Here is a 23,393-nt window from a genome sequence, read left to right as displayed (position 1 = left end):
TGCATGCTTGAATGTAAAGACGCAAGATAAAGATGCACATGGCAAGAGGAATTGGATAGAGTGCTTAAAGTGGGCTTCATTGCTCTGATAGATTGAGCAGAATGGATTTCTCCTATTGTTATAGTCCCAAATAAGAATAAGAAACTTTGGATCTTTGTGGACTAGTGGAAGTTGGAGGCAACAATCCTAGATCATTTTCCTCTGTCATACTGGGATACTATCATGGATGAATTGTCTAGTCATGTAATATACTTGTTCCTAGATGGATTTAATGGGTACAACTAGGTGGGAACCAGATGTAGCTCAGTCCATAGGATCAAGCAAAGACAACATTTATCACTACTTGGGGAGTTTGTGTTTGTACTATCATGTGGTTTGGCTTGAAGAATGCCCCATCCTCCTTTTAACATAACATGCAAGGAACATTTGGTCCTCCGTACTTAACAGAATTCATGTGCATCTTTTTGGAGGAATTATTGTTCAAGTATGGGCTCAACTTCTCATTCCTCCAAACTAGCGAAAGGAGTTTCACATGTTTGTGCAATTGGTAGTAAGTTGATGCAGAAGGATGTGAGAGGCCAATTCCGGCCTTTCTTTTATACTAATCGTCGCTTGTTTGCAGCAATAGAGAAGAATTACTCCATGACTGAAAAGCAATGCCTTAGCATGATTTATTCTATGAATAAATTTTGGCATTACTTGCCAGGCCACCGATTTGTTTTTCATGCGAATCATTTAACCTTTTTATCTAGTGAAGTAGTAGAATATCGTTGATGGATTCTTTTGATGCAGAAGTTCAAGTTTCGAGTTGTACATGTGGTGGCTTTTTTTTTCCCCTCACTTGATTTTGACAAACTTCCAAGCAATGCGGATGATGATTTCCCTGATGCTCAGCTCAGTTCTTTGTGACAATGGTGGTTGGCTACCAATCCTAATGTTGCAAAAAACTTCCCTTGGACATGGTGTGAGGACATGCTAACCTTTCTCCCTATGGGAGAAGTTCTAGGTCATCTAGATCCCTATGGCCCAACAGAAGCGCTTGGTTACTCCAAAGTAGGTGATTCAAAGCTATTCTAGGTTAGTTGTATCATCAGACATTGTTCAAAGTTCTTCAAAGGGTGATATTTCCTATGAAATATGAAGTAATAATGGTGAGCTCCATCAAGGTGTCTCTAATGGTCATTTCTCAACTGATGTGACAATTTGAAAGCTTCAAAACATTGGATTGGGGTGGCCTATTATGCATGGTGATGTATGGAAGTGGTTTTGTTAAGTGCAATTCTTGCTAGTGGTTGGGGTAGCTTGTAGTATAGGATAGTTGACTACTTCATTTGATTCTTCCATTGAAACCATTCCAAAATAGGGCCTAGACTTTGTTGGGCTGATCGACCTGATTGTGCAAAGCATATGTTATTCATAAAAATGAACCATATAAAATAAACATAAACCCATCATTTGCACGTGTATATTAATGCACATATATAACTTGTGGGGTAAAGTGCTGAACTTAGATAATAATCATATTCATATCCCCTTTGAAACTAAATAACTTTAGCCTAACCAGATGAGAAATTTGCAAAGAGATACTGTATGAATTATTGTTTAATTATCATAATAAATAGCGAATCTTGGTAAGAACATATTTTTATTGAATCTTATTGGTTTGCTTTTTAATCTCTATCCCAAATTCTAAGGCATTATTTGTTTGCTTAAGATGGCTATCATACTCAAAAAGTGTTTGGGGTGTTTATTTGTCACTTGGTGTTTACATAGAATGTACGTTTGTATCCTAACCAATTTAAAGCTTTAATGCTTTCTCTAGGTATTTACTTTTGTTGTTGGCTAGATAATTACGTCGGAAACCTCTTGAATTCTCGTGTTTTGGTAAATAGAGAGATTTATATTGTTGAAGTAATGTCTTTAAAGCCTTCTTGAATTTTCTGGCATATGGTGCTTGCAATTTAGGACATTGCTAATCTAAAGCTTCTGTTGGGAAGTGTAAAAGGAGTGGTGTGAAATCTGAGGCTGGCTATCGCCCCGATTCGTTCCTAGCCGTCAAAATCTGAGATGCACGTTACATGCAGGCGGGTGCAATTTGCAAATGCTGAGAACTAAATTTGGGTCCTACCTTTCAAGTTTCGGGCTAAATTTGGGCCCGATGCATGTGTTTTGAGCCTGTCGGTCTACAGAACATGAAGAGCGCCCGCGCGAGACGAGTTCCATCTCATCGCCCCGACAAGCAGCACCACAAAATCATACACATCCCCGGGTAAACCTGCATATCTTGCCCCTCTTCTTTCTTCTTAAAAGTTTTAGATAGAATACTTAGGCGCGCGTGTATTTCTCATTATGGTTCGAATACACAAAGGCATCATGACAATGCATCATTATCACCCCTAACTTTCACTTCATTGCAAGTGTTCATAGAAGGTAGAGAGTCATAAACATGGGTATAAGTAAACTACATGCAACTTCCATTGACCTGAACAAAAAATATCCAAACAATTCTATGCTTTAATCTTCACTTTGGACCACTTTAGAAAGGGAAGGGAGCTTCTTACAACTAGTAATTAGCAAGAAGCAATAAAATCTCGCCCATTGCAACAATGGTGGATAGTAGCAACATAGTGAGATACATGGAGTCCCCAATAGGAGTCCAACTATGAAATTGCAAGAGGGAGTACTGAAGTACAAACCCAGGTCACATGGGCAAAGTAGTGCCATACCAAAGAAAGTGGTACCCATGCTCTAAGATGAGGACTTGGAAGAGGAGGATTACAAGGGTGTGGAGAGCAACTCCCTCCTTCAGGCCCAATGAATGCTTTAAAGGGCGGTAATGAATAAACTCCCTATAAAATAAAGTCTTGGGAAGACGATAGGGGTCGTGCATGTGTGTTTTTTGCAAGAGAGAAGAGGAGAATGGATCACAGGTTATGGAGGTGTAGAAAAGTAAAATCGGCTGTAGCTAGGTTCAAGAGGGGGTCACACGAGCACACTTTGATGACATAATATGTATCAAATTGGTCCTTCTTGGGGAGAGGGGAAAGCTATATGAAGGAACAATAAAGGCTTGAAATGTGATAAGTGCAATTGTTACTGACTAGATTTAGAATGATTGCATTTTTGCTAGAGGTGGCACTTATGCCCAAGGGCTCATAGTTGAAGCTTAGGAAGGAAAGTGCCTTTAAGACTATGTAAATATCTCTATTATCTATGCATCTTATTTGACACGTACAAGTTCAAGCATCAACAAGCTCATGATAAATTGCAAAGTTAATAAGAATCATAGGCCTAGATCATGATAGCATTTGGTCAAATGGGCAAATAACTTCAACCATTTCAATTGCTAGGTTGATTGGCATGGGAATATATTAGGATATTTGGATGAGGTCATTGTTGGCAAAGAAATTATGGCCACCAAAATTGAGATGGCATAGGATGGATACAAATAACTCATTATGAGTAGCATCCAGCTACTTGCCTTCAATCAAATATGTTCGTGCCAAATGTAAATTGTTCACAAGGCTAGCCTAATCCAATCAACATTCACAATGCAAAGGGCATACCAAATAGGCGACACCAATCCATCATATGCAAGGCAAAGGTTTAAACATGAAGAGCTCACACAAAGTACTCCAACATTGTGAGAAGAAAAAGGCTTAATCCACATTGACTTCATTATTTTGGAGTTAAGGAGTGTGGAACTATAGGTGTCCACATCCCCCTTATAAGATTGACTGGAGGACAAGACTTTAATTTCACTAAGACTAGATATTGCCATATTGTTTGACATGTCACACATTCTAAAGGACATATTTTAGTAAAACTAGATATTGCCATATTGTTTGATATGCCACACATTCTAAAGGACACATGTATGTGTAACATGTGTCACATAAAAAATGTAAAGGACTAAACTATGTTAAAATTAAAATTTAACATGAAAATGATTTGAGTTTACCTAAGCTAAAATGGATATGAATGGAGGAATAAGAACAACTTTGAAGGCTTGAAAGGGTGTATTTGCATAAATCTGCCTAGATATACAAGCAATCATCGTCATTCTACATTTTCACCATATCAACCTTTGAGGTTGTGCTCCATCATTTGGGGAGATGATAATTGGAATAGAATTTGAATGCCTCATGGATGGAACACATGATTCATGTAAAGCTTCTATATCGTTTAAAGAGTCAATATACTTGTTTCACTAATTCTCTCATAAAGGATTTTGAATAACAAGGTCAATGAAACAATTTTGAATAAGATCCAATGTAGATACACTACGCTTTAAGGTTCAAGAACATACTAGTAAATTTGTAATTGATAAAATATGGATCAAGTTCCTCCCAATTTATAAGATCCAATGTAGATACACTACGCTTTAAGGTTCAAGAACATACTAGTAAATTTGTAATTGATAAAATATGGATCAAGTTCCTCCCAATTTGTCTTACGTTCATTTTACTTCCTTACAAGTGTAGTGGCACTTGTTGATTGAGTGACATTCCACTATGTGATTTCCTATGTTTTGTCCCATTTTTTGTGTTAGGTATACTTGGTTTGGTCTTTTGTTGCTTTTGGGATGATACGTGTTTTAGTATGTTGGTTGCATACAATCCCACTATTGACTAATATTTATGGTAGGCTTAATTCCAACAACAATGAGATGATATTCTTTAACTTGGTGATGTATACATTTCAACCATTTGTTTCCCAATGCTTTTGATACATTGTTACTTATGCTAGCCAATCTTACACCACTAGATATTGTCATGAAATTGCTCCTAAACGCCAAGTATGTGGATGCAAAATTGGATGATTGTCCCAAAGATGATGGCCCAACAACTTTACTTAGCTCATAATCTTGAGATTGTGGGCTGGTCCTCCTTAGTAGGGCCATTGAGGAGAGTCGTCCAAATATAATTAAGCTCTATCGTTTACTCGACTTTTACGAGCTATCCTATCTACACAAAAATAATGCCAGCATGGCTCTTACCCTTGAAATTTGTGGGTGCCCCTTGTGTCTGCATTGAAAAAACGGTGGGATATTTTGGTATTATTTGTGCAAAACAAGAGTCAAATTTGTTAATTAACCATGGGACTAATTGTTTCGACACCGCATGCAAGTAGAAAGGATTGAATAGATCTACAAAACTCTCAAACTATGATTTTGCTTTTCCAAGGCCTCTAAGCATGGCTTAAGGAGAGGTTTCATGTGGTCAACATATGAAAGTGGAGCCTAAGTATACACTTGATAATTCTGGACTTATTACTCCAAGTTGTCCTTGTTTTTGTGTTTTATTACAAAATATCTTTGTTTATTGCCAATTTTGAACAAGCAATTTGTCAAGTATAGCAACCTTTCAATCAACTAAAGCATTCAGATATGTCGAGAGTGAATTAGAAGGCTAGGAGGTTTCAAATCTCCAGCTCCAATTCCCATGGCCAAGATAGCTGTTTCAGATGGATCAAGCCAATCTCACTTGTCGTATGGAAGTTTGTTCTAATGCCATCAAGAAAACTACTCAGCTTATGTGTGTAGTTTTGGAGTGTCTCTCTCAATAGTGCCTCCCTCATTGTGTATGTCTTTTGGCTATTAATGATATATTCACATACAACGCTCCAAGACTGTCCCCCATCCCATGTCATTTTGCATGTAGGTGAAGAGAGAATATATCAGGATTTGTCAAAGGCTTAAGAAGTCTCTTGCAATATATTACCCTCTCCACATTCAGATGTACTTAGGAAGAGCACAATTCATCTTTAATCAAATATTCCCTTAACTTTGGGACCCAACAAACTTGTGGGCTCATAATACTTCACCTCCCTCTTACCACCTTGCATGTCGTTGCTCTGGCACCTTGACTGCCACTACAATTCAGTAACTAACAAGCTGGAAAGAAGCTACCATGCCAATTATGCTTGAGATGATGTGCCTCATAACACCTTGCATGACCTACATATACCACCTTGACTGCCACTACAATTCAGTCTGGAGAGTAGTGGAAACAAATGTTAAACTTCCTCTGAAGTGTCTCTCGAGAACGCTCTTCGCATAGTCCCACAGTATCCATGGATTATCGCAATGGTCTCAACATAGGCCACTGATGGCAAATGTAAAATGTCAGCAACGATCTCTTGACCATGCAGAACCACTCTAGCAGCTCGTGAACAGTTTGGCTACAGTAACTGCCTTATATAAATACCATGCTTCGATAAGTGGTTGTACTTTAGAAATCTTGTTTTCTCAGAAAGTGGACAGATGAAAATAAGCACTATAGTTGGAGAACATGAATGCTGGATGGCATGGAATTCAATAAAAAAGTGCATTCATCGAATTCAAGAACGTCTCAGAATTCCACCTCTTGTTTTCAAGGGATATTTATTGCGAAAGATCCCTTTAGCAATCTAACAGGCAAAAGCCAAAAGGTACCCATGAACCAGATTGCTTATAGCTGTTTTTTCTAAATGCAGATCCTCTGAAGGATGATAATTTAGTAACCAACAATTTGCCTGTATAAATAATACACTAGTTCCGACACAGATTCTAACCTGTAGAGCTTTTCTTTAAAGTCCCTTTCCTTTAGTTAAAAGGTGTTGCCTCTCTTCCCAAATGTACAATAGACTGCCGGAGCCTTCTTTGGCATGGTCAAACCAATCACAGACATCTCCGCTCATTTTCACATCCCTTTGTATAACTCCACCATGGTGATTTCCCCAGCTGTAAGGGAGTGTCAGGCAAACTTGATTTATAGACTTGTAGACATCACAACCCAGGGTATGTGGAAGATATACCCTTGAATTCACTCCCCTGCTTTCCAATTGGGGATGTTAGCAGTTGCTTCATTGACCATCTTCACCAAAGTGACCTGCAGTTCAGGACATACAACAATACACGAACTGATCTTACACGTAACCACGAAAACAAGAAGAAAGATTTCACAACAGATGAAAATACAGCCATACCACACTTTCAGGTACTCCTGGTGGAGGCATTGGCCAATTCCTTGGAGGGGCTCCAGTGCTGAATGACCTCTTATCGAATCTCCACTCTCCAATCTTGCCATAAGTCAATGTTCCCTGTAGCAGCAATACTGCCTCAGTAATTCTGAACTGTTTCAGAAAAATCATCAGCTTATCCTTGGTTATAGAAACTAAGACACCTGGTTAACAGCTCAGCCTGCTATATACTCTGTCAATTCTGTTGGGCCCACTGGCAAAGTTAAGGCTATAAAGTGACTGAGCAAGACGACGGGACATTCGTTTGGGAGATTAAGGTCTTCTGTCATCATTGTTTGCAGATTTTGATAAGCATATCGGTAGTCTTTAATGAAGAAGGTGGGATGGAGCCGTCAGTTCATCCTCTAAATATGTTAAATTTTGACTACCATAATTACGAATAGGGTTGAAAAGCCCCAAAAATTTCAAAGCCAATGTGCACAATTTCTGCAATTTCCGGGTCAAATGTCATTGTTATGCATGAACAACATCAAATCTAGGAAAAGCCCCAAATTTTCATGCACAAATCTGAGAACTGTGCTTACACACACAAACCCCCGTCAGTGAGTAGAGGGCCTGCTTGCAAAATAAAGAAAAATTTGACAAAAACTACCCAAAACGTGACGAAAAACACCCATTGACCTATGCTGCCTGCGTCTGACCAAGCTGACCTATCGCCTACCTAGAAACACTGTCACCTGGTCAAAGCTGACCTGTCGCCTACCTCGAAACACTGTCGCTTGGTCAAAACTGACCTATCACCTACCTGCCCAGTCCACACGTGTTTGAAAAGTGACGATCCGACCTGTACTGACCTGGAAAGGCTACGCCTAACCTATCTAAGCAGAAAATGAGCCTGAAACAGTCACCTGCACAAAAAGAGACCTGGGAGCTGTTGGCTGTCTCGCCTGAGCAAAAAAAGACCTGATGTTTCTTCATGTGCATGAGCTGAGAACAGAGCCGCATGGACTACGGAAAGTGCGCACTTAATGAAGAAAACCTTTCATTTTAAAAAAGAAACGCGATCCTAGAGAGTTACTGTGTCCCATTTGCAAAACCCTGATTTGGGTACCCCAAGCTTTCTATAAATAGACATACAATCCACCACTCTGCCTTAATCTCATTTTTGCAAGTTCCAAGAGCTATAACTATGTTTCCCACACCCTGTTCATGGGAGACATCATGGTCAGAGCTTCCACCAGCCACCTGCTACCATCTAGCATCTGATTCCAACCTTTTGCACACATATGTTGCTGTCACCAAGCCTGTGGAGTTGTCGCCTACTATTAGGAGTTGTCGTCTACTACTAGATGTTGTTGCCACCTATTGTCTGCTACCTCCCCAAGATTTTCTCTCCCCTCTAAATGCTACGTTTGTAGTTTCTAACTGTCGTCTGACATTCTCTCACCTCTAACATTTGTGTTTGCATCTAACAATTGTCGCCCAGTTTTTCTCTCCCCTCAGGTACTTGCAGTTTTAGTCTTTTTCTCTCTTGCATGTCGTCTATATCAGATCCATCGTTCCTTGGTTGCGTTTACTGGTATTTGACACTTGGAGATTGCCTTTGCTATGATTCAAGATCCATTCGGAGTACGACACACTCTACAACTCATAACCTCTACCTTGATCCTAGAGATACGAGTTCAAGATTCAATATTCACTACATAGTATGTTTGCTACATGAGCATTGTATATTCATTATTCATTCACTTTATTATTCATTGTATTCACTGCCTCTGAGTTACCCTAACTTTAACTGTATTCTGAGTTTTTAAGTCTGTGCTTTGCTATATGATTGATTTTATCCTTTTTTGCGTTTAGAGCATCTCTTCACATGGTATCAAAGCTAGGTACTCTTTGAGAAACCTTGGCCTTTGATCGGAAAGCTCATTCGCGAAAGCAAGAACAACAAAAGGGTCAAATGACTTCGAGCACATTCACAACACTGCTCCAATCTCCACAACCAAACATGGACAAAAACAATCAAAAGTGAGCCTTCTAGCTTGCTACTGCCCAACTTGACATGGACAGAGAACCATCGGACTAGCATGGAGCCCACAAACCATACCAAATTTCTACCGTTAAGTATCATCTCATTCTTATGTACATAGGACTTAGCAGGAGGTTGAAGGTAAGCCTGAGTTTTCTCCTTTAGATTCGGTGCACAGAACTAATGATCTTGCAAGACCTTCTGAATCTTCACTATGTACTGACCATCTACAAGTGGAACTTGGCTCAGATTACACATCACTTCCACAGTACTACTTTTCTCCAATGCCAAGTACGAACCCTATTATTTCAAATTCTATGACAACTGATTATGTACTTTCTGTTGGATTGGGAGATGCTCATCAAGAAGGGATTCTTCAAAACAAGCTTTGGTTTGTAAGTAATGGGGAAGACATGTATTTTTTCATGAACTCAAAACTAGGTAAAAAGCTCAAAGAAGAACTTATAAGTATCCCTACCCTTCCTTTTCCTTCAAATGATTTTACTTCTCATGGTCAATATGGAGTAGACGCATCTTCATCTAGTGCATTTAATGGATCAAAGGGACCTACAATGTTTTCCACATCATCTATCACAAATCCATTTGGGCTCCCACCCATCCCTCCCTCATCTTCCACTACATATTCCTTTCAGCCTCCATTAAGTGCACCATATTATCCACCACATACCACACCGGAGAGTTCTGTACATTTAGACAACCTTTAGAATCTCTACATACCCGTTTCCAGGTGGTGTACCTGTGATGGAGGCTCGACCACCCACACACACACTTTCGAGTTTTTCCCCTCCAAGGCATTCTTCAAGTGTGAATAGTTTGGTATCGCAACTTGCCCCTTTATGGCATTACCTAGTAGACCATACCATCCAATCATTCTGTAGAGAAAATATTTCCATTTTGTGCAGCAAGTGATTTCACAACTTCAGATTGCCCTCACTTTATGAGTTTGAGTGTTAGTTGTTGCGTTACGCACGGTTGTTAAATCAATTTCATAACACATCCTCGATAAAGAGGGCTCTCGTTGCATCTTCTCAAAGGGGGCAATAGGGCAAGGGCACATAAAACTCAAATCAAAATCAAAATCAAAATAGGGCTAGTAAATCCTAAGAAGACAATCAATCCACACTTAAACCAGGATGGCAGAATGTACCTAAAAAGAATAAGTATTGTCAAAAGGCTGGCCATTATAATGACAAGTGTCAATCTAAGGCAATAGGCACACAACCCAAATCCAAGAATCAGACCTTTGCACCCCAATCGGGTAACCATATTCAAACCCCCACACTTTGGGAGTCTTGGCCAAAGACAGTGAATCCATATTCATATGCTCACGAGCAATTTTGACAAGATAATCCTGTATGCTACTGCAAGGCATTGTCGACAAACACCAAAAACTATTATGATTCTTCTCTATTTTCAAGAGCTAGTATGATCGACATCAACAATCAAGTTATTTCCGAGACACCTTGGTGGAGGCTTAATCACCCACTGCTTGGGTATTCATGACCCTATTCTGGTGGTCTTTGTTATATGGGCTGTGATGAATCCTTATCATTGTATCATTCTATTGTATCAAATCGCCCATGATCAAAGAGAGAGTATTACCGATCTAGTTAGCTCATGAGTGAATCTCAGCATGTCCCCTAGTGGAACAAACATTATTGAGTATTTTAGGCATTTTTTATTTGCCAACATGATGGTGATTTTGGCATTTATTGCCAACCGACCTGCATTAAATGCTGGCTAACCTAATCACATTATTGACATATTTCCTGCCTATTTATTTGGCTTCATCCCCCACACTCTATTCATTAATCATTTACAGATCAATTGCATGACTTGTGGACAGAGGGAGCAGTGCAAGTGTCCACACAACTAGTGACTCACTATTGTACTTGATTGTCTTGTGTTTGGTATATGGATTTCATTTCTTGAGCACACCTCTAAGTTCTTTTTTGTAGTGTTTTTGTGTTTTATCTTTCCTTTCTCTTCTATCTTGTGTTCAACTGTTTATTTCAGCATTCTTTCATGCTTTCACTGTTTCATTCACTTTCTACATTTGCAACTACCACCCTAATCATACACTGCCTCCAAGAGCTGATGAACGCTGCATAATTGCTACTAACTTCATCAAACCAGTCTTCTTGGGTCTCATCCTATGTTTTTGCAGCAATGTAGCCTCCACTGCTCTTTACAGCAACAAGTTATTGTTTGAAGGCTGCCTATTGTGTTATGGGATCTGTTCTAAATACACAACTCTCTCCAATTCATCTCTGCCCCGGTCCTTTCTAAGACATGGTAGTTTGAGGTTTTGTATTCACTCTTGCATAGTGTCTTTATAGCATTCAACATTATTCATTCATTCATTCTTCATTATCTTTGAGATACTCTTCACCTCTAAGTTGTATTGTTATCACTTGCGTTTTGTCGTACACCTATGTTTATATTTGTTGCACAAGTTTTCCTTTACAAGGGTAGCAGTAGATGAGGGTGAGGCCACAATTCCAAAGCAAGACAATAGCTCAACCTGATGGGTAGCAGTCTATTTGATGAGGAGCAGTTGGTGGAGAGGAACAATGATGATAATGAAGTGCACATTGAATTTGGGAATGAGAGATCAGGATGGAAACCACATCTCTTTATATAGGTGATTTTTGGCCCTTTGTCCTACTTTCAAAATAAAATGCATTTTTATTAAATAACTCTATTTCGGGCTATTTTTTTGTGGAGTTAAAGTCAATTGAAATGCATGATAAATTAATATTATTAATTAAGCCCTTTAATTGGCATGTTCAACAAACCCATCTCTTTTTCTTATAAAGAGGAAAGGGGATGTGAAACCAGTCTTCCTCTCTAATTTCTGTTGTAAATTAGGGTTTACAACAAAGATTGACTAAATTCTCTTTCTCTGATGGGTCAAGCTACTAGAAAATGTTGAGATAACTTGAGAGATGACTAGGGGATGAGAAAGAATGCTATAAAAAGAGAAATTTTAGAGTTTCATCGTAAGAAACACTGAAAAACTGATGCTGCCCTACTCAAACAACGATGAAAGCTATTACCTACAACTTAGGACCACTAGACAGATTGTTGCCCCATCCTATATGCTATCATCTACACCAGAAGGATCTTGAACTGATGTCACCTACTCTTAGAGGGCTCCAAACTGCTCTCACATGCCGTAGGACTGATCCCTAGTGGTTGCAAATCACATCAGCAACCTCTCCTTGCTCTCTAACAACTTCTTTCTCTCTCACAATGGCTAGAATAAACTTCCACCAGCCCCTAAAAACGTTTTTCCCACTTGCATGAGCAAGTTTTACCAAGTTGCAGTCTTCTAATTCCATTTTTCAGCATTTTCAGCTTACAAATTAATTTTTAAAATATTAATTCTAAAAATTAATTTCATAATCACTCTGTTACTCAAAAGATTAATTTCACCAACCAATAATTAAATTGCCTAAGCTAATTTGTCTTTCAAGAATCCTTAAGCAATTATTAGCCCTTAGACTGGCATTAATTAATTAATTAATGCCTAGTCTCTAATGTCACCACTTAGTGGCTAACAAATTAGTTTAGGCCAAAATCTAATACCAAGTACCACCTAGTACCTGTCAGACATAACTTATTACAACTTTTACTTGTAGCACCAACTGATATCTCAAGGTCCTAGGTCCCACACTAGAAAATAATTGACTTGCACCTCACATGTGCAAGTGACATTAGCACATTTGATTTACTTTTAATCAAATGCTAAGCAAAGAAACAAAATTTCACATCCTCATGATGACAGACCGACCCCTTGAAATCTCTACAATCGTCCTCGATTGCACTGCATTGTGCCAAGGGTAAAGCATATTGCATTGGAGTTTCCATAGGGCATCACAATCACAACATCGACTATTGTTGTCCAACCATGCCATATGCCCCAAATCTATTGAAATTTCCCAACCAACACATACATAACATAAAACAAAAAATCAATTCAAAACTATCGCTAGAAACCCATTGGATGCATCCATAACTCATGTTTCTCAATTGTTTTAATTCACAACCATAGTAAAGCATATTCTCAACATAAACCATGGTTGAAACTATCAATGGCATTTACTATGGAACCAACTATAAACCATTGAAAACTAAGAAAATTTGATCATAAACTGATCACTTTTATTGATCTGAGAACTCATCACAAACTGCTACAAATGTGACCCCAAACTGATCACAAACTGATTGCAAAAACTAATCAGCAACTAAGGCAAAAGTAATCCCAAAAGTGACCATCAACGATTCTCAAATTGATCAAAAACTGAGCTAAAATTGATCAAAATTTTGATCTCAAAACTGAGGCAAAAGTTTATGCCCAACTAATCATGAACCGATCCCAAATTGATGCAAAAGTATAGTCTCAAAGCTGCGGTAACAACTATACTCGTTCGCATACATCTCATAGTGACTAGTACACTAAGTAGTGACCTCATGTCAGACATGTTCTCAACATAGTACCTTGGATGCATATTGAATACATCTGAGATCCACTATATACGAGAGTTGTCCACAACTGGTGGAGTGGAAATGCTACCTCCCTCTTGAGCATCAGGCAATGCTCTGGAACCTTGCTCTACTGAGCCTGACTGAGCCCGAACCAAAGTCGGCTTTAACTCATAAGCATCTCGATAAAGTTGTAACAACTAAGGATGGTCTACCAAGTCATTCTCTTCCATCCACTTTGCATCTATTTGTGAAACAATATTAAAGCTTCACCAAGAAGCATATGGAAACTTTACCTCTAACTTTAGTTGCCTCAAAACCTCTACTAGGTTGTAAGCCTTTCTTCCCCTTAAGCATTGCAATGCTTTATACTTTCATATAACTGCGATTCCAACTAAACTAATATGCAACATTGCATCCAGTTGACTAGCCCCTCATGTGCACCTGATATGCTAGGAGCACCATAAGCATTAGGAAACATTCTTGTTTGCATACTTTAGACCATTGCCATGACTGTGCAAGAAAATTTGCATACTACCAGCCATACCAAGATTTTTTCCATATGTTGTATGCATTACTAGCTATATTTTTCCTCATGACCAACGCTATACGGAGCATTTGCATTACCAGCATTAATACAATCAGTCCCACACACAGTGGCCTACATATATACATTGTCAAACTTGCCACTTTGTGCTCTGGCATCATGCCAACAATGCTCTACATGAGGTTATGCATATTACCAGCCATACAGGGATACATTGGGCCTTGCACACCACATAGTGGTCGTTGCATACCATAAGGAGTTGTGCCATACATCTCCATATGCGGTCCCAAGCCTACCATAGCATGAAAACTAGTGCCACCACAAATCATGGACTCCAAAAGGGCAAGCATCATAACTCGCTAGATGTGGTAGTTCTTGCCATCAAGCTTTTGATCTGATGAAAGAGCCAGTAACACAGGCACCTTTCAGTCTATGATCACCTAAAACTCTGTCTCTACCTCAGAAGACATCTTCGCCTACAATGTCTGCACAAAACACAAAAAACAACCCCCTCTGACTATGTGAATGCAGCTTGCTAGGCCTCTTCCCCGCTCATCCTGCTCTTGCTTCACCAATCAGAGGCGATGAAAAGGCAAAATCTGCAGTTGAGGCCTATACACGACCTTCTTCCTTCTCAAACAGCAAAAATCGGCAACAACTTCAGCAAATCTACTCCTTTCTCACACGCCCATGCTCACCTCAGCCTTGTTCTGATGCGTAGCCCTTTTGCTCGCCCTTGAACGTTGAAAACGCAACCTTGTGTCGCACTGAAATTTCCCCTTTATGTAGGTCTCCCTTGGTCAATCCTTCGATGCTCTAATACCATGTCAGAGTGAAGCATTGCAGAAGCGTATAACCAAGATAGAGAGTGAACACACACACACACACACACACAGGGTGGAACAAAAAAAAACTGCAATAAAGAATGATGTATAATAAAGCAAATATGTACAATGGTGCAGAGTGTATGTCTGTGTATGTCTCCACCTTGAAGATCTCACACTCTGTAAACCTTGAGGATAGTCTCCACGATCAGCAATCTGGAAACTTCAGATCAAAATCTGTGAAAGTGTATGTTGAACCAAGCAATAAATAGCCTACCAAAAAATAGGAAAAAATATGCTGTCAGGTGCATTTAATGCAGCCAACTATACTGTCCGACTGCAAGAACCTATCCAACTAGACCAGCTGATATGGCGATTAGCTCAGCACTACCACATGGCACTCCTACCTACTGATGTGGCACACCTACGAACTAAACTGGATTGCTATTACACAACAATGACAATAAAGGCCTATTCAGGAGGTGACAATCTCTAACACTTCCAAGTTGACCTTGCATATGCATCAATTGCCCCACTAGTACCATTTGCTACTCACATTTCGAACATCATGCTGCTGTATTGGTTCTTTCTTTAATGCATCTTGCTGTCCCAAAGTTCTTGAAGACGATCTCCTCTTCTTGCCTTTATTGCCATCCTTTAAAGGGTTCAAAAAGCACATGAACTGAGGATCATTTACCAATTGCATATCATGAGAAGAACTGTTCTACCCATGATCTTGAGTTGCTTGCTATAATTTATGCTCTCAAAATATAGAGACACTATTTGCTTCGCAGCAAGTTTACCTTAATCACCGACCATAAAAGTCTCAAGTGGATCTTTACTCAACCAGATCTAAACATGAGGCAATGACGATGGATTGAATTCTTGCAAGAGTATGACTTCAAGATCAAGTACAAGCTAGATCAGAAGAATGCCATTGTAGATGCCCTAAGCCACAAAGTATTTCTCAACATATCCTCATGTTCGTCTTCGTCCATGGCTCCAAGATAGTTGATATGAGCTGGTGGCTTCTTTGAATGACAATTTGCTGCGAGATGTCCAGGCTGGTGGCATTTATAGCATACTATTGGCTTGGCTTTGGTTACATTATTTGCAATGGCGGGAAGTCTAGGTACATTTGGATTGCCTGGAAGGACCCACATTTTGGTCTAAACCAACACTATCAACTTGTTGTCCATGCTGCATGCCTTATCCAAGATCAAGCATTGCATTTTTCCCAACACTTTGTGAATTTCAAATCGAGAGGCATCATCCCTACTTGATCCCATCTCACTGTCTACAGACATTCTTGCTATAATGATCAATTGAATACAATTTTAGTACTAGAGCAAAGCTTCTCACCTTCAATTAGGTGCCTCAGGATCACCAAGTCAAGGGAATTAATGGCATCCCAACAACGAAACCAAGAAACCATGAAACCAGTCTTCTTTTTTAAGATAGGGTGGTAAAACCTAATCAAGCACTTAATTACAGCAATTAATAACTAAGCATAAACTGAAATGCACACATTACCTTAACAATCTTGGACAATAGACACCTTGTTGGTCCCAAAACCGACACCCCTTTCGGTATTTCTTTAACTTATATTGCAAATGGAAGGAGTAAAATAGAGATCCTTTGATCTCCTCTGCTATTCCAAGCATAGATTTTATCGGACGCGTATGGTTCAATTTGCAAACATCTAAAAAACATATGATATGAGGAGTATGAATGTTATTTCAGACATGACTAACTTTTTTTTTTTTTAAAAGGGGAAGGGAGGGTGGGAAGGGGGAGGAAAAAACGTGACAATTTCAACCAAAAGGCTGTCACCTAGCAAGGCACACAAAAAAACATTGCGATTTCAGCCAGAAAGGTGTCGTCTCACTATCACCTACCTTCTCTCTACCCCACACCATGGAGAAATAGCTTTTTGGACTGCGCAAGTGGTTTGCTCAGCCTTCAGCCTTGACAGAACTAGTTCAAAGTTAAACGCTAACCAACGCACACTCAACGAATTCTACCAAATACCAGCTACCCTCCCCACCACCGAGCCCCCACCAGCCCAACCGGCCTCCTGACCCCGGGGGACCACCTTAGAAATAGCCACAGCAAGAGGCAAAGCCCGGCACCCACGCCCCGCCGGCCCCTGTCCCCCCGCAGAAGACACATGTCGAAGATACAAGGGATACTACGCCGCCATTGGAGGGCCCTGCCCCGACACTTTAGTCTCTCCATGTTAGACCGACCCATGCGGGACATCCTAGGATGAACACTCCAAGAGCAGTTCCACACCGCACTGGGAGTACCTCTAGATTGTATCTAGTCTAGATACCATTTTGTACCTACTCAATTTAGTTCAACATAGCATAAATGTTAGCTTCACTGGGACTTTTGAAATCTCCCAGACATTTTGTATGCAACATTTTGGTCTCATAGGCCAACTTGGCCTGTTGTAGACGTTAATATAACTTTCTTTCTTTCTTTCTTTCTTCTCTCACTTTCACATGTGATGTAACCTATAACAACTTTGTCTATCTGAAATTTCAGATTGAATCTCTCTCTCTCTCTCTCTCTCTCTCTCTCACATCTGAGACTTGAGAGGCTAATTACTGCAGCCTGCAAATTTCTTGAGTAAAAGTCTGAAATTTCTGAAATTTCAGTCATTAACAGCCAGTAAACTCTCAAATTATTCAGAAATAATATTTTGCCCTTTAGTATTGGTCTTTCAATCTCTGAAATGTCTTGTTCAAAGTTTGAAATATCTACAACAATTGTCACTTTCATAGCTCGAAAAAATACAATCTTGACTTTATATCGCAAATTCAACACAAAGGAGCTAGTAAAGCTAGCTCAAACAAGGTTTCTTATATGTTTATCATATTGACAAACTTACTAGGTGAAAGATGTTGTAATCGCTTGCAACGTATGGTTGTGAGTCAAGATTGGACTAGGAAGAGAGTTTGCTACACTGATAAAGCAATGCAAGTAGCTAGTATCATTTTGGGGTTCACTTTTTGGTAGGATGCAAGGATTATTTTGAAGATATGTGCATCTATATTAAAGATCCTTCACCTTGCAAATTGGAAAGATGCCACAATGGGACTTGTGTATGAGCTGACAGATCGTATGATTGAGAAGATACAAGGAATTGAGGGTGTGGATGCTAGTAAATTGCAGCAGGTTAAGGATCTATGTGTCGATAGATAGGATATATTTTCAGCTAATTAAATTAATTTTCAGAATATTACTTCTGAAAATTAATTTCATAATTACTCTAGTGCTCAAAAGATTAAGTTCACCAATTGTCTAGGCCAATTTGTCTTCCAAGAATCCTTGAGCAATTATTAACCCTTAGACCAGCATTAATTAATTAATTAATGCCTAGTCTCTAATGTCACTACTAACATTAGTGGCTAATAAATTGGTTTAGGCCAAAATCCGAGACCTAGTACCTGTCAGGGCATAACTTATTACAACTTTTACCTTTGGCACCAACTGATATCTTAGGGTCCTAGGTCCCACACTGTGAAATAATTGACTTGCACCTCACATGTGCAAGTGACATCAGCACATTTGATCAACTTTTAATCAAATACTAAGCAAAGCAATAAAATTTCATGTCCTCATGACAGGATGGATGATGGATGGGAGGTGGTCTTTTTGGGGCTGCATTGGGTATTGGAATCCCACGCAATGTCTTGAGATCTAACATTCTTATGTTTTCAAATGTGTTGTACTAACGTGTTTTGAAAGCAGGTTCATTTGGTAAGACAGAGATTGTCCATCTAGATTCCAGATGTGACAAAACCCTGCACATAAGGAGATCACTAAGAGTCGCATGGATCTGCAGTTGAACTCTTGAGAAGAAGGGAGTGGGAGGTGGGGCGGTTTTGGGGGGGAGGGAAAAAAAAAGGATGTTTAGTTCATAAGCTCAAATCCAAAGATGGCCATACAGAGAAGAAATAAGCCAATGATATCTTTGACATTGTAAACTTTCCCTTGATGACATTACCACCAAGGATCCTCTGGTCTTGTAGCTTTTTTGGGCATACAACTGTCTGTGAGTTTTCACCCTTTTAAGGTTTCCACCAGTGATAGGAAATATTTCCAAGAAAAGTAGTATGTGTATCTGTATGTATTGACTCATACCAATTCTACTCACAACACAAATTTGAACAATCATTACAGCTATAGTCTCTATTGTTAGAAATTGCAGTTTGACCGGTAGATAGTGATAATACCATGCAAACAACACTTCACTATTCGCATGGTAACCATTAAAGCTTGCCTGCTCAACAGTCAAGTTCGGAAAGTTTCTTATGCCTTCCACACTTATGGATGCTAAGCTTTGCTGACTCAGAAATCTCACTGCAGTCCTGTGCTAAGGTGCTTTCAGCAATTTAGAAAAGTTTCACCCATTCCTGTAGGATTCTAGAGTCTATATTAACTGGCTAAAGGGGGTCTTTTTTAAGACCTTTCAGTTAAGATGTCCTAGACCATGTCAATAACAATAGTCTCCATAACAACAGGAGACAAAGATTGTAGACACTTACATTTAAATCATAATCGCATCCATATGTATAATGAATGATGAACTTTTCTGCGATTTCAAGATCCCAAGGGGGCTGGACAATAAACAGCATCATTAGAAAAAAACTCACTGGGAGTTGATCCAGTTTTTCAATGATGTTTTTGTTTGCAGCCAACAGGACCCACCTGAATCATGAAGTCTTTCCGCAGAACATGTGTCACTCCATGCAACGCAGAAGCAAGAGCATAACCATACCTGTGGCATAGAAAGGAAAATAAATCTATTTCAGCCGGCAAATTCACATTTGAGGATCAATCTAGGGGCTTGTGAGCCTTACATTTCTAGAACCCAGCCAAATGCTTTGTCAGCCTCTTCATCACTTTTCATTGCTAATGAGACATTGACCCACGTAGGAGCAATCTTTTCAAGCTGTGACTGTAAACAGCAAAGGGAACTGAGCAAACCTATATCCAACATTTAAGTTCATGATCAACTTCTTGAATGGAAGGGACAAAAGAAAATGTATTCAATGTAGGCTTACCTTCTTAATCATTACAGGAGAGTTTCCAATGGGGTCGATGTTGGTGATAGGCCCTTTCTCTAGGGGGTAATACTTGCGTAGAGTTTTTTCATGTTCCTTGGGTGTGATGTAAAAGAAAGGGAAAGCTGCAGGCATGGTATCTGTGGCCAAGTTTGGCAAAGGTTTCACAATCACATGATCAGGTTCAGCCATCAGAATGTAACTGCAAATCAATGAACACCCCACACAGTTACAAGATGATTCATGAACACCCCACATCAAGGGCCATCTCAAATGCAATCTGCTCAAAGCAAATTCATCAGAATTACTTCCCACCAGTGGCAACATTTCACAATAAACCTTTCTGCACATAACTTTTGAAAGCATACATATTTAAAACTGCAGTATTTTGGCAAACCATATATTCTTACAAAAATTTTGGCAATTATGAAAACAACAGACACGATCATCCACCTTTTCTTGCAGGACAAAATAAAGCTGTAACCTGGTGCATTGAGAACCACTGCAAAAATTCCACAGAGGGCTCTCACACGGATTTTCAAACAGAGTTCCACATTAAAATGATGCAACTCAATTGCCATGTTTGCTGAATCCTTCAAATTTATTCCGATCACAATGTGTTGCAAATTTTCCAAACACTCCCGTGCGTAAATTTTGGGAAAAGTGATATATTCCAATAGCAAAATGTCAAGAAAGACTTACTCCTCTTCAATGTGAGCTTTAGAGAGCCATTGGACAAACGCCCAAGGCCTATTGAGCACCACATACCCCTGCAATGCAAATTGTACGGTAAAAAGACGAAGCAAGAAAATGCCGGGAAAAGGGAAGAAAACAGGAAAACCAGATCACTTACTCTATCGAGGCCCTCTGGTAGAGGATCCACAACCACTGTAGGAATCTCGTCCATTAGATTATCTGGCTTCCCTGAGTGCAGGACGCGGGTGAAACCCCCCATCTCAGAGCCAGGCTTGTCCTTGAATTGCTTGAACCAGTAGTACATTATGCGGCATTGCCAGCGATTGTATGCAGCATCAGTCGCCGTGACAGCCGTATGGAAGAGGCGCTTCTCCCTGGGGCGCTTCCGGCGCCATTCATTGGGCATGCGGACGACGGGATCGAAGCTGTGCTCATACGCCGAGGCCATGCTGGTGGCATCATCGGAGGCGGGGTTGGCAGATCGTGTGAGGAGGTGGGTGGTGGTGGTGACGGTGGTGTAGGTGAGGACGAAGGCGAGGAAGGAGACTGTGCAGAGGAAGATGAAGTTGGAGAGGCTCATGGCGGCGGCTCCGGGAAGGGGTCCGGGGTGTGTCAGGGGATGGTCACCATGAAACTCGAGGGTGAGCTTCAGTCCAGGTCTTTTTCCAGGGGGGATGCTGGCACAGCAGCAACAAGAGCAACAGGAATGTGCAGGCACAGAGAGAGAGAGAGATGGATCTTTGAACTGAAATCTGAAGGAAAGGCAGAATCACCAACAACAACAACTGGGGCGGTTTCTAAATTGGAGTAGGAGAGGAGGAGAACGATCATCGTATCATACGGACTACTCGCACAGAACAAAGCCAAACATCTGAGTATACATCTACTATTAATTTGGTAACTAACTAATAATTTATATTGTTGCTGTTATTATTTAGTGTTTTGTGATGCTCCAACAACGAAAAAGAAAAATGCCGTGGGCCCTTTTGACTATCCTGTGGGCCCCATCGCCACAGTTACACGGGCTTGCTCTTCTTTCCGCCAAAAAGCTTCCAAGAGATGGGTCACATGAAGGTCGACACATTTTACAAACAACACAGATTCAATTAGATTGCACGAGTTCCGAAATCCCAGAGCTTAATACTCGCATGTCAAATGGTAACACCTTATTGGCTCCTCAACATGGCAATGAACTTACATCTATCTTAAATCTAGCCCTTACCTTCTGAGAAGCATTTGTGGGATGAGGTGGGCACAGTCCTCTCTTTGAGATCTAGCACATACCAACGACAACTGGGTGACTGTGACATTGCCCCACCCACAATCCCTCTGTATAATAAGGCAATCGTGTGTCTTTTTAAGGAGGATAACTACTAACAAGAAGTCTATTCACACGATTGCTTTTTGGTTCCAATAGTCTTTCTCAGTATGTTTGAATTTGTTGCACCCCTTGCATTTAGGTTTCCCTTTGCTCCAATAGTCTATCTTTTGCATTTTCGATCCCTAATATGTGATGAAGGACATCATCGGACAAGCCGCATGCTATTATTTTCTTTATTGTTTTTTCTTCTCCAAGTTGACTTGTCAAGAGCCTCAAGTTCTTGAAAATTTTCCAAATAACTTTTCAAATTAGGTACTATATGTTTTTCATCTTCCATGTATGAAAACAATTACCATTGAATTTTTCCACTATTTCGATTTCTAACATTAGGAATGGAGATATCTTAACGATAATAAGAGTGTGAACAACCCTTTTATAGGCAAGCTAGTTTGATATAGCCAACAGTGTGACAGCAAATTCGAAGATTCAACCAGTTCTTTAACAAACCAACATGAACACAATTTTTATAAAAAAAAGATTTGAATAGGAACAACTAGTGTGAATAAGGATTAGGAGAGAAACAACATATTTATTTAAACCGCAGTATTATAGTTATAAGGTCTTTTATAAAAAGGGATTATGAAGAGTATGCTCGTGAAGCCAAGCCGTTTGATGATAGCGCAAATTTTGCTAGGATAAGAGTATGTTGACATTGCATTTGAATCGCTTCAATATGTCATCCGTGACAGTAAGCAACTTATTTGTGGAGCTTCAAGCTCTCAACAATCCATTCTTCTTTTCCACTTCTCTTCTCCTTCTTTATCTCTTCTCCTGCATTGTGTCTGTGATTTGAAGAAGCAAGCCGTGAGCTTGTTGTGACAAGCTACCCTTTTAAGTTGGGGGCTTAAGCACAACCCTTAAGCAAGCCCCTTTATGCAACCAATGGTAGGAAAACCCCAAATTGATAGGACTCAAAAGCCAACCCTCTAATGGTTGTACTCTTCAATGGTAGCCACCAAGAACACCTCAAATTTTGATAATGACCAAGCAAATATGATATTTTCTTATACCTTGCTTGAGCGGAACCTCTTCCACACCTCCAATGCACTTGATACTCTTGGAAGCCTTCAAACCTAAACCTTGAACTTCTTTGGGTAGCTCCCCCTTATTTGAGATTCTTTCTCACATGCAGTTATGGATGCTTCTCTACCTCACAAGGCTCAAGGGTGAGGCTCTAGTACCATGTGATTGCGACTAAAAGTGTTTGTTGAAGCATAAGATACACCTCCATGATTGTATTTGCTAGGGCTTGCTAATGTTTCTTGAGAAAAAGTGGGCTTAATACAATCCATGTTTCCAAAGAAGGAGAAAGCAAATGATAAGACCATCTAAAGCTATGTAAAGCTCCATGTTTGACATGTTTAAAATT

At 39.8% G+C, this 23,393-nt stretch overlaps 1 protein-coding gene across 1 annotated transcript; it reads right to left on the bottom strand.

Annotated features, from left to right (window-relative positions):
* Positions 1 to 6,289: 6,289 nt before the first annotated feature.
* LOC148033292 (hydroxyproline O-arabinosyltransferase NOD3-like) lies at positions 6,290 to 21,513 on the bottom strand. The gene is made up of 8 exons (XM_087681196.1): positions 20,801 to 21,513; positions 20,650 to 20,717; positions 19,948 to 20,149; positions 19,744 to 19,841; positions 19,592 to 19,661; positions 19,429 to 19,500; positions 6,970 to 7,083; positions 6,290 to 6,872 (listed from the first exon to the last, which is right to left on the bottom strand). The coding sequence occupies exons 1-8, from the start codon at positions 21,221 to 21,223 to the stop codon at positions 6,807 to 6,809; spliced, it is 1,113 nt and encodes a 370-aa protein (XP_087537322.1). The 5' UTR covers positions 21,224 to 21,513; the 3' UTR covers positions 6,290 to 6,806.
* Between the last annotated feature and the right edge of the window lie 1,880 nt (positions 21,514 to 23,393).

This window comes from Lygodium microphyllum, chromosome 7 (assembly GCF_053477565.2).
Source record: "Lygodium microphyllum isolate KBCC chromosome 7, Lygodium_microphyllum_v1.1.10, whole genome shotgun sequence".
NCBI lineage: Eukaryota > Viridiplantae > Streptophyta > Polypodiopsida > Schizaeales > Lygodiaceae > Lygodium > Lygodium microphyllum.
This window is presented reverse-complemented; position numbering and strand designations above follow the sequence as displayed.

Coding starts and splice junctions, on each gene's coding strand:
- LOC148033292 (XM_087681196.1), bottom strand. CDS start 21,223: ATGAGCCTCTCCAACTTCATCTTCCTCTGCACAGTCTCCTTCCTCGCC. Junction 20,718..20,800: donor TACCAGAGGGCCTCGATAGA/GTAAGTGATCTG, acceptor TTTGCATTGCAG/GGGTATGTGGTGCTCAATAG. Junction 19,662..19,743: donor TTTGGCTGGGTTCTAGAAAT/GTAAGGCTCACA, acceptor TCTATGCCACAG/GTATGGTTATGCTCTTGCTT.